This window comes from Stomoxys calcitrans, chromosome 3 (assembly GCF_963082655.1).
Source record: "Stomoxys calcitrans chromosome 3, idStoCalc2.1, whole genome shotgun sequence".
NCBI lineage: Eukaryota > Metazoa > Arthropoda > Insecta > Diptera > Muscidae > Stomoxys > Stomoxys calcitrans.
The window spans coordinates 189,157,437-189,169,936 of NC_081554.1; the positions used below are offsets into that span (position 1 = coordinate 189,157,437).

Here is a 12,500-nt window from a genome sequence, read left to right on the forward strand (position 1 = left end):
AAGAATTTGATAACCAATTTTGGAACCATGTGTTTGGGGGACGCCTCATCCTGTAAACTCCCCCTAAAAACCAATGGCAATATGGGTTTTAAATAAATGGTATTAGAGAGAAGAGCACGATGCTGATATTTTTTGAGGGCCAAGTGTCTGGGGGAACACCTCACCCCCGAAAACACCCCTAAATCAGACATCAGGAGAATATCAGCCTGAAATAAAGTATTTTAAGAATGGAGTACCCATACATCTCTTTAATTGTCGAACATAAATATTCCAAGGAAAATTTAGTTCCATATAACGTAAAAGAAGGCGCAGCGGAGCGGGCCAGGTCCAGTATGGTAATATAAAAATTTGTCATATTAATTCCTCAAATGTACGATTTCTTCAAAATAAATCGTGTTAATTCTTAGTAGAATCGATGTTGGTATTTATCAGGATTCAGCCCGACTGAATTTAGCTCGTTAATACTTTTTCATTTATTTAATTTTTCTTGAAATAAATAATTTTTTATTTTTGTATTTCAAGCCAAAGGTATCACTGGTTGCAAGAGAGAACTCAATATCAGTGAATGCGTTCAAAGCGCTTTTCAGGATGTCTTAAAACTCAGCAAGGATGGCATACCTGAACTTCATATAATCCCCATAGATCCTCTTGTTGTGCCAAAGGTAACTGTCCAATTTGAAAATAGTCTTATCCGTGGCAAGGCATCAGTAAGAAATCTCAAAATTGTTGGAGTGACCAATGCGGTTATTGAAAAGACTAATTTCAAAATCTTTGGTAATATTACCAAATATAAATCAGTGATACGGGTACCATATCTTAGGGCAGAGGGTTCATACAAGGCCAACATTTTCGTTAACAATAACAAGATGTCCTCGAGGGGTGAATTTAATGCCAGTATGAGTAAGTGTTTATATACATATCTAAAAGAGGGTTTCTCCAAATTAAAAAAAAATGTCTTGTTTTCTTCCATTCTTAGCCGATATTGTGGCCAATATTGACAGTGCTGGTGAAATTTATGAACGAGATGGACGAAGTTATTTGCGTCTCACCAAATTGGATTGTGAACCCACTATAGGCGATATGAAGGTGTATGCCAATGGTTTGGTACCTGATGAAAATCTAAGTGAGTTTTTTTGGTATTCTTTTGCCAAAGGTTGTGAAAACTACTACAAAAATTTGTTGTATTTTTATTTTAAGATAATGCCCTTGTGGACTTGGCCAATGAGAATTGGCGCCGTTCTTATCAATCTCTTGTTTCAAGTACCCGGCCTTCTTGGGAACCCTTCATACTAAAATATTTCAATGATATTTTGGACTATGTGCCATGGAATTTATTGGTGGTTGAGAAATAGGACATTAAACTTTAAATTTAAAATTTAATACTAATGTATGTCTAATTAAATGTTGTATATGTAATAGTTATTTTATTTTATTTCCAAAGAGAAATTTAACAATTTTTGTTTGATACAAATTTTTTGATTGTAATGAAATTTAGAAAAAAGTGGAAGTTTTCATAGAAATTTTTGTAAAAATATGATCTTGCTGCCCAACCCACTTCTTCCCTCTCTCCCTTACCCACTACTTCCCTCTCTCCCATACCCACCAAATGTGCATATAAGGCGACAATGGCTATATGGGGCATAAATGAATGGTATTTGGGAGTAAATTACGTATATAAAAATAAAAATGTCCTAGTATCTATAGAAGCCCCCAACTATCGTAACCATATGGGGTTCAAATCAAAGGAATGAGGAATTAGGAATTAGGAATGAGGAATGAGGCATGGGGAATGGGGAATGAGGCATGGGGAATGGGGAATGAGGAATGAGGAATGTGGAATGTGGAATGCGGATTGAGATATGAGGAATGAGGAATAAGGAATAAGGCATGAGGAATGAGGAATGAGGAATAAGGAATAAGGAATGAGGAATGAGAAATGAGGAATGAGGAATGAGGAGTGAGGAATAAGGAATAAGGAATGAGCAATAAGGAATAAGGAATGAGGAAGATCTGCCTAAGAAGCCTTTTGAAGGCGATGACGTTAACGCACGCAAACCGGAACAACCAAAAACCTCATGGAGGGACCAAGTGGTGAAAAACATCTCGAAACTTGATGTCAGAGATTTTAAAAGAAGCGCAGAAGATCGTGGCGCTGGAATTACAATTCCAAGTTCGTCTAATGAGACAAATGTTTTGTCATAGCCATTAAGAGTAAAGTGAAAGGACGGAAATGGATATTTCGACTAAATGAATATATGGTGGTTGGTATACAAATACTTCTAAAATATTATTTGTATACCCACCACCATAGTTAGAGGTTGGTATTGTCATTCCATTTGTAACACCTCGAAATATGGATCTGCTACCCCATACAGTTTAATGTATATTCGGGATTTCTGGAAGTTGATCTAGCCATGTCCCTTCGTCCGAACCTCCGAAACTGACCACTCGAAATTTTGCATATAGACTTCTTATTGATGTAGGTCGTTGGGGATTGCAAATGGACTATAAGGTTCAGATTTGGATATAGCTCAAATAGCTTAAATATAAACCGATCTCTCGATTTGATATCTTGAGCGCCTGTTAGCCGCAATTGCATTCCAATGTAGCTGAAATTTTGCCCGATAGGTTTTATTATGACTTTCAACAACTGTGCCAAGTACAGTTTTAATGGGTCAATAACCTGATATAGCTCCCATACAAACCAATCTCCTAACCTTGAGCCCCTGGTTTATATCAAATTTGGGTGAAATTTTGCACGGAGTGTTTTATTACGACTTTCAACAACCTTGCCAAGCGCGGCTTGAATTGGTCAATAACCTCATATAGCTCCCATATAAACCAATCTCCCTATTTGACATCTTGAGCCCCTGGAAGCCGCAATTGTTATCCGATTTGGTTAAAATTTTGCATGAAGTGTTTTGTTATAACTATCAATAACTGTGCCAAGTACAGTTCAAATCTGCCCATAACCTGATAAATCTCTCATATAAACCGATCTCCCGATTTGATATCTTGAGTACCTGGAAGTCGCAACTTTCGTCCGACTTAAGTGAAATATAGCACTGTGTGTTTTGTTATAACTTCCAACAACTATTCCAAGTACTGCCCAAATCGAACAATAACCTTACGTAGCTCCCATATAAACCGACCGATTTGATTTATTGAGCCCCTGGAAGCTGCAGTTATTAGCCGATTTGACTTTCAACAACTGTTCAAAGTACGGTTTAAATCGATCAATAATCTGATTTAGCTCTCATATAAATCGATCTCCCGATTAGACTTCTACGTCTCCTAGAAGTTTCAATCTGAGCCTGATTTGCCAGAAGTTTGGTACGTAGAGTACATACATGTGAAATTTTTTTTTTTGCAGAAGCCATGGCGGTGGGTTTCTAAAATTCGGCCTGTCCGAGCTAAGCACATTTTTACAGGGTGCGCCAGAGAAACTTACATATTGGGAAAAACTCCCGAGCTTTGTGTTGGTTGAGGAGGGGGACGAATTGTTTTCCTGTTCAACAGCAATACGTGTTCAATATTTTAGTTGATTTTGTAGTTGAAACAACAGATTTTGTTAGTTTTAACTGCAGTCCGAAATGTCAGACTCGTTTTTGCTAAAACAGAAGTCTGCTTTCCTGTGTTTAACAGACAAAAACAGTTATTTTAGCAAACTTATTAACTATGTTCAATTACGAATTTTGTATAGTATAGTTCCAGACTCCAGCCATATAGATCGATCTTCATTAAATTCTGTGCTCAATGTGGTCCAGAATTAAGGGTTTAAGCCAATAAATGGCTAAGTTGTTTCCCGATTTAATTTTTTTTTTTTTAGAAAAGAGAGTTCTCTAAAAATCTGCGATATCTCTGACAAATATTGTGTAAAAAGGGTCACATATGCATATACATAGCAGCCATAGAAATTGATCGCTTGATATACGGCCTTGGTGCCAAACAGTGAGAATAATTCGTCCGATGGTGATTTACTTTATTTGGATATACAAATAACCATGATGGTGGTTGTACAAACTTATTTTTCATAGAAATTTTTGTCGTAACTATGCTTTTGTTGGCTAGGTCATGTCAGAATGAATGAAGTAGCTCCAGCTAAGAAATCTCTTGAAGGCAACCTAATAGAATATGCAAAAGGGGAAGACCAAGACTGCGATGAAAAGATCTAGCAATGAAAGATATCTTTAAACTGGGCACGAGAGATTGGAGAGGCAGCGGAGAAGATGGAGGCGCTTGGAAATAAATGTTTCGTTCGTCCAGCTGCACAAAAGTAAAGTAATCATGATTTTTGTAAAAATTTTCTTCTTCGCCAAATTTGTTAAAAATTTCTTCTCTGCCAAATAAGCATATTGAAATGTATTTCTTGAATACCACACGTAAATTCATTATCACCCCTTGCAAGGTAATGCGAATAATAGCCTTACATCCGCTGAGGAAGCACTTACCACCAATTGTTTCAAATCACTGACTCTCGTTTATTTGCTATACACTATGGTTAGTGATGTATGAAGTGCCCAAATTATTATTTTAGTTTTTTTCTTTGTTTCTTTTTTTAATTATAATAAAATTTCCATCACATACTATTTGTCACAGGTTGTTTGGTAGCATGTTCGACTGTCTGGAATTTCAAATGGCAAATTGAAAATTAGCTACTTATCAATGCCCATAGAGTTTGGTGGTGGTCATAGGTTCGAGTAAACACTTTAATCATGATTTAAGTTAACAGCGTATTTGATTTGCGTTAGAACTTTTGTTTTGCCTTTGGTTGATTTTTTCTCATTTGTTTTGGTTTTTTTTTTTTGATATGGCAAATTGTCATTGTCTTTGGCTTTCATTGTTGCTAGCATTGTGTTTGCAATTTTTAGCTCTATTATTACTTTTGATGATAGTTCCAACAGAAAATGTGAATAAATAGCCCCTTGACCGTTGTTGGCAGTTAGTTTAGATGAAAACGTGTCGCGATCGAAACGGGGTGAAAGTTTATATGCGTTTAACTTTTTGGTGATCTCTAAAGTCCTGTGTATATATTGTGTTTTGCTTAAACCAAATAAACGGGATTATTAAAAAAATGCTAACAAAAATCAGTATTCTAATTTTAATTGTGGGTTGCAATGCCTTGTCAGTGTATTCAGCGCCTTCAAATGATTATAAAGATGTGACGGCCTTGCGTGAGTGGAATTTTTTTGTTCAATATATGATATAAATAGACTGACAAAAGATCAAAAATTAAAAAAAATAAAATTGCACTGCAAAAGATCAATAATTAAAAAAATAAATAAATAAATATTGGAGAGTGGACAATTTGTATAGCCTACAAGATCTCAGATATATAAAAAAAGAAAAAAAAATTAAGTTGTATAATTTTGCAAGACAAAGTTCGTGTCTTAAGTCTTTTGTTTTTATCAATGGATATACAATTGAACACTTCAATATGGTTAAAACATACATTTAAAATTTTGAAATTATGATAAAAAAGTTATTGTTTTCTTTTTTGTTTGTATCAATTCATATATTCGCGTGTTTTAGTCCCTCGGGAATGACCAATATCTAAAATAAAAATGCTATCAAATGCAGCTTCAAGGAAAAAAAAACAATTTAAAATACTAACGTTTAGAAATAGCAGCAATATCAAGTGTGTAGGACAGACTGAGACTTTCGCTAAATAAAGAATTATATAATACATGTTTGTGTCTTAAGTCTTTTGTTTCGAGTGATAAAACCAAATTTGGAAAAAGGATAACATGTCATGTATAGAATGAAAAAAACTTTAACCAAGGAGAAACAAAATCAAATAAATAAATTTAAACAAATAAGGACGGCAAATAAACAAATAAAGTCGGGCGAATCCGACCTTTTGATACCCTACACCACATTTGATACCCTACACCACATTGGGTAGGCAGGTTAAGTTACGGAAGTTTGAAAAGTAGACTGTCGACCAAAAATCCGGACATATTGTGGAAGTTACAGAAAAAATCGTAGTGCAAATTTTTGATAAGATAGGTTGAACAATGCTTTAGCAAAGGCTTTAAAAGTGAAAAATCGGAAAATACATATATATGGGAGCTATATCTAAATCCGAACAAATTTCTATTAAATTAACCACTTGTTTCAAGTAATACAAACAAATTTCAAGGAAAATATGACCTGAATAGAATGCAAGTAGTTTATCTGTAGGCAAATCAAAATAAAATAAACGAATTTGATGATGTCTCTCTGAAGCATGGCGACCTGTTTGCCGAATATTTGGGTTAAATAAAGCATAAAATATGGTCGTCATGGGGTTCTTCGCTTAGCAATCCCCTATAATGCTAAACCCCCGAATCCTGGTAAGATAATATTTCACAGATAGTTATCCCTTAAAAATGGTGGTCATGCTTGTGACGCTTGTAAAATTCCCTTAAGAAGTGATGTCGCCCAGTTGCCAGTGATGCCAAAAATGTACCACTCAAAAAACCTAGAAAATCATAACAAGCGAACGATTCGATATGAATAAGAAGTAAGAAGATCCAAATCGGGAGATAAATTTATATGGGAGCTGTATCAGGTTAAAGACCTATTAAGACCATATTTGCAATGGATTTTGGAAGTTGTTCAAAATGTAAGATAAATCAGACATTAATTGCGATTTACAGGTGAACAAGATGTCAATTTGGGTGATCGGTTTATATGGGAGCAATGTTAGGTTATATAGCGATTTGGGCGTACTTGGCACCGTTGTTGAAAGTCGTAAAAAACCCTTCCAGCTAAGTTTCAGCCAAATCGTATAATAATTGCTGCTTCTAGGGGCTTAAAAGTCAAATCGAAGCACCACTTTAAATGGGGCCTATGAATGTCCAATCCCCAATGACCTACATTAATAAGAAGAATTTATGCCAAATTTTTAAGTGGCTAGCTGTACGCTTTCGACGATTTCCACAGACCCGCCCATCTGTCTGTGGAAAACGCAATAGCGGTCGAATGCGTAAAGCTAGCCACTGGAAAATTTGGCATAAATTCTTCTTATTAATGTAGGTCATTGGGGATTGGACATTCATAGGCCCCAACCGATGGATATTGCTAGATCGACTTAGTATTTCAAAAAGATCAAAACTATATATACTTTATGGGTTCGCAGATCAATCAAGAATCTTAGTTTTACCATCGAAATGATTAGATTATATGGGACCTATGACCAATGACCTTGGGGATTGGATATTCTTAGATTTTCAAAAAGATCAAGCATATATGTATATACCTAATGGGTTCATAGATTAATCAAGATTCGAGGTTGTACTAGAGAAATTATTACATTAGAAGACCCCACCCCCCATCCTATAGTGCTGGGTGTAAAAAAAGAAGTAAAGATTAATACTATCTCTTGTTATTGTTTTTACTTCCTAGAATATGACAAAGAAAAAAAACGAGATACATTGCACGTGTGTGTCTTAAGTCTTTTGTTTTGTTCATAAAGCCCCCTTGTTCAGTAAGACAACAAAACAGGTAAAACATGTTTGTTTTTTAAAAAATAATTTTTTGCACATAATTATTTCGTCAATCATAATCGCCCATCATTTAAAAGCAACTTTTTAATGATAGTCAATTTTATTAATAAAATTACTAGTTTTCTATTTATACAAATCTGTTTATATTATCTAACAACAAAATGACTAATTGCTAAGAATAACATTCTAGACAAAGTGCGTTTGTGTTATAATTTGATTTTGTAACGTTTTTTCCTTGTTGACAACATTGTAGCGATAATAAAGGGCGATATGAATGTAACTAAACCTTTAATTAAGTCTATCCATTGTTTAATATTAAACTTTTGGTGTAAATAGCAATGAGTTGCAAAATGATTTAATTAATTGTTTCAGTTTTAAATGCTGTGAAATGTAAACAAATAATTACATGTACCAAACTGAATGACTTTGCTAATAATGAATGATATATTACCAGTAAAAATGCCCTAAAATCGGCTGTAATGAATCTTGGGTAACCACCAGCATGGATTTCGCTAAAAATGTCCCCTTATTAACACAGTTTGTGTATGAACTATTTTATTATCAATTAAATCGAATATTGATTGAGGCTTCAGATTGAGACTGAGAAGTCAACATTGGGGTTTAATCTGTATGAGATTTATATCAGTTTGTGAACGAATTCCAAGCATATATAGCACAGATGTTGAAAATAATAACAGAAGTCCTTGCGCCGATTTTCAGCCAAATTGGATGAAACTTAAGGTTTCTAGGTTCTCAAAAATTCAAAAGAAGCTCAAGAAGTCCAAAATGGGGGATATGTCCAAATCTGAACCGATATGGCCAATTTGTAATCCCCAACGACCAGGCACGGGATAATTGTTAGCACCATACAGTCTGGAACTTTCAGGTCTGACCTGTGTGATATTCACCATTGTCACGAGAAGCTTAGCTGCGAGCTAGCGTGCGCTTACAGGAGCTTTATGGAGGATGGTCACCTCCACATGCAAATGCAATAAGAAGTATCTGTGCAAAATATTAAGTGACAATCTTTAGGCGTTCGACCGTTATCGTGATTTTCATTGACGAATGGACGGGCGGCCATGGCTAGATCGACTCAGAATGTCGAGACGTTCACCAAAATTTCAAGTGGCAATCATTAGGCGTTCGTCCGTTATCGTGATTTTCATTGACGAATGGACGGGTGGCCATGGCTAGATCGACTCAGAATGTCGAGACGATCACCATATACTTTATGGAGTCTCAGGTACCAAAATGCATTCATGTCTTAGATCTTTGGTTTTTTTCTGCATTGCGTGTGAAATATGCGATATTTATCAGCGAATTTTCCACAACTTGTTTAAAGGGTATATTTTTGGGGAGGAACTTTAACACGTCAATTGTCATTGTTTTTATGTCCAGACTGCTGTGAATTGCAATAACAAATGATTTCAAAATAATTTTGTAATGCGTCGACATGTCTAAATGTGAACGAACTTTTACAAAGTAAACTTTTTTATATCCACCACAATAAGATGGGGGTATAATAATCTAGTCTTTCCGTTTGTAACATCCCGAAATATTCGTCTAAGACCCCATAAAGTTTGTATATTCTAGATCATTTCGACACTCTGAGGCGATCTAGTCCGTCCGTTCGTCCGCCTGTCGAAATCGCGAGAGTGGTCGAACGCGTAAAGCTAACAGCTTGAAATTTCGCGCAGATACTTAGGTCAGGTTGAAAAGAGGGTGCAGTTATTAATCCGCCCATGCCACTATGAACATGCACCTAAGACAGTAATCGGCTTGTTGTGCGCTCTAAAAACTATAAAGTAACCTCTAAAAAGATAATTCTGCGTTAGGAATTCCGTGCTACTAACAAAATCCTTAATCGTTTTCCATGCCACTTCCAAGTTGGTTCATGTCTGGCATTGTGTCCCCGTCTAAGCGCCATTATCTGTTAGACGCAAGAGCCGGGCAATGACAAAGGAAATGCTACAAGGTCTCATCATCTTCCCCTCATGCCCTACACATGATATCACTTTCCGCACAGATTTTATATAAGTGAGCTCGTAGTCCTATGTGTCCTGTTATGATACCAAAAGCTATACTGACCTCCTTCTTACTTCCTTTCAGTAATAGCCTCGTCTTCTCACGATCTGGATCACCCCATAGGATTTTCGCCGTCCTACCGACCGTTTCACTGTTCCACAATTTTGCATGTGCATTCGTCGCCCCCTCCCTTAACTCGGACTGCGTCGACCCGAAAGGCTTCGGTTAATCAAGTTTATTGCCGGCAGTCCTCTGGTCTTCACCGCCAAATGGTGTGCCCTTTCATTTTCCCTTACTCCGTTATGGCCCGGCACCCAAACGATGCGGATTGTGTCACTATCAGAGAAGACGTTAATCTCCATCTTATACTGCAAGACTGTTCGTGACCTTAGCGCCCTGGTTGTTATTGCCCTTATGGCAATTTTACTGTCGGTAAAGATGTTCACACTCGACGTCCTGGAGTTATAGCCACACCACTTCACGCATTCCGTGATCGCCTGCAGGAACGTATTATGGTCAGGCAGTCTAAAACAGATCTCAGTGCCTGGGTTCTCAATGTAAACCCCCAGGCCCACTCTGTCCTCTAGCTGTGATCCATCCGTGTAATATGATCTTCCAGATGGTAATACTAGGGTTTCGTCAATCCAAGACTGTGCCGATGGCAGCAGTGCCTCGCACTCGACTTCAAGGTTCATCTCACGTATCCGATCGGAAACCTCTTCCCTTCCTTCCAGGTTTCCTATCGTCGCCTCGATTATACCGCGGTGGTATGAGCTGCTCCCATCCTCAATCCATTCTCCCATCGCCTTAAGTTTCATAGCCGCAGTGGCTGCCTCACACTTAATCTGTATGTCAATGGGTCGGATAATTAGAATAGTCTCCAGTGCTCTAGTGGGCGTGGTCTTCATCGTTCCGCCTATGCCAAGACAACATATTCTCTGAACCTGTTGTATGGTCCTTATGTAGCATTTTCTCCATAGCTGTCCACCAAACTACTGAAGCGTAAGTAAGTATTGGTCTAATCACGGTGCTGTAGAGCCAGTGGACTATCCTCAGATCCAGGCCCCATTACTAGCTTACGGCCCGTTTATATAGTCTCCAACATCTGTGAGCCTTCTCAGTACGTTCCTGAATGTGACACTTCCAATTCAGTTTCCTGTCCAAGATCACACCTAAGTATTTGACCTTGTCAGATATCGAAATCGTCTTATTGCGGAAACGTGGTGCGTTAAATTGGCCCACCTTCGTCTGCCTCGGGAACAGGCATATTTCTTAGGGTTCAAGCAGTGCAATCGGGAGGTCGGTTTATATGGGAGGATGTGGATCAATTTAAGCCATACTTAGCGCGGATATTGGAGGTCATAGAAGGAGTAATTGTGCCAAATTTTGAACCAAATCAAACAAGAACTACGCCCTCTATGGGATCAAGAAATGCAATCGGGAGATGGGTTTATATGAGAGCTATATCAGATTTTTGAAAGATTCGGACCATACTTGACACATCTGTTGGATATTGGAGGTCATAGAAGAAGTAATTGTGCCAAATTTTGAACCAAATCAAACAAGAATTGCGCCCTCTATGGGCTCAGGAAATGCAATCGGGAGATTGGTTTATATGGGAGCTTTATCAGATTTTTGGAAGATTCGGACCATACTCGACACATCTGTTGTATAAATCGAATAATATTTGCGCCCTCGAGAGGCTCAAGAAGTCAAATCGGGAGATCGGTTTATATGGGAACTACATCAGGTTTTAGACCAATTCAGATAATATTTGACACGTATATTGAACGTCATAGGAGAAATCGTTGTGCGAAATTTCAACCAAATCACGAGATCTGCAATCGAATGAACCGTTTAGATGGGAGCTATAATAGGACTAAGACCAATTCCAGCCATACTAAGCACGTATGTTGGAGGTCATAAGAAAAGCCATTGTGCAAAATTTAAGCCAAATGAACCAACAACTGCGACCTCTAGGGGTTCAAGAAAATTTACTCAAGAGATTGGTTTATATGGGAGCTATACAAAGTTTCAGGCCAATCGGATAATAATAGCACCATCCAGCGGCTCAAGAACTGCAATCAAAAGGAGAAGTTTCAATCAAACTAGATAAGAACTGCGTCCTCTAGGGGTCAAGAACTGCAATCGAAAGAACGATTTAGCTGGGCGCTATATTCGTTCCATACTTAGTACATATGTTGGAAGTCGCAGTCGCAAAAGTCACTGTGCAAAATTTCAGCCAAATCAGACGTGAATTATGCCCTCTAGGGAATCAAGAGCTATAATTTGGAGATTGGTTTATATTGGAGCTATATAAGATTTTGGATCTATGGATTTGAACTATGCTTGGCATATCTGTTGAATATCATAGAAGAAGTATGAATACAAAATTTTGGCAAAATCGTATAATAAGGTCTCACTTTAGAGGTTAAAGAAGAATAATGGGGAGAGCGGTTTATATGGGAGCTATATCAAAACATGGACCGATATGGCCCATTTACAATCCAATCTGACACTTATTGGAAGTATTTGTGCCAAATTTTAAGCGGCTGGCTTTTCTCTGGCAAGGAATAATGGATAAGAATTGTTATGCCATTGAAGTTATATCAGGCTATGGACCGATTCAGGCCGTATTTGGTTTGATGTTGGAGACCGTTGTAGAAGTCATTGCGCAAAATATCAGCCAAATGGGAGAAATCAAATCCAGGGATCCGTTTATATGGGAGCTATATCAGGTTATTAAGCAATTCAGTCCATATTAGGCACGTATGTTGAAGGCTGTGCAAATTTTCAGCGAAATCAACCTTTTACAACCATTCTTGTCATGTATGTTGCAGGTTTTAGTAGGCGTCATTATGTAAAATTTCAGCTAAATCAGATGCACTCCCTAACAAATGCGATCTCCACCTTAGTTACAAATAAAAACTACGGACGGACTACTGTGCTGACATTCCGTCTGTCGTTTTTTTGGATATGCGAACA

General features: G+C 37.4%; 2 protein-coding genes across 2 annotated transcripts in view; both read left to right on the plus strand.

Moving 5' to 3' along the window:
- Positions 1–1,416, plus strand: part of LOC106082081 (uncharacterized) — an 11,165-nt gene extending 9,749 nt beyond the window's left edge. Inside the window, exons 6-8 of the mRNA XM_059365745.1 lie at positions 523–900; positions 977–1,123; positions 1,198–1,416. Coding sequence (XP_059221728.1) covers positions 523–900; positions 977–1,123; positions 1,198–1,352 — 680 coding nt within the window. The 3' untranslated portion in view covers positions 1,353–1,416. The remainder of the gene's footprint in view (positions 1–522; positions 901–976; positions 1,124–1,197) is intronic.
- Positions 1,417–4,936: 3,520 nt separating this feature from the next.
- Positions 4,937–12,500, plus strand: part of LOC106082045 (uncharacterized) — a 9,773-nt gene continuing 2,209 nt past the window's right edge. Inside the window, exon 1 of the mRNA XM_013244352.2 lies at positions 4,937–5,174. Coding sequence (XP_013099806.1) covers positions 5,075–5,174 — 100 coding nt within the window. The 5' untranslated portion in view covers positions 4,937–5,074. The remainder of the gene's footprint in view (positions 5,175–12,500) is intronic.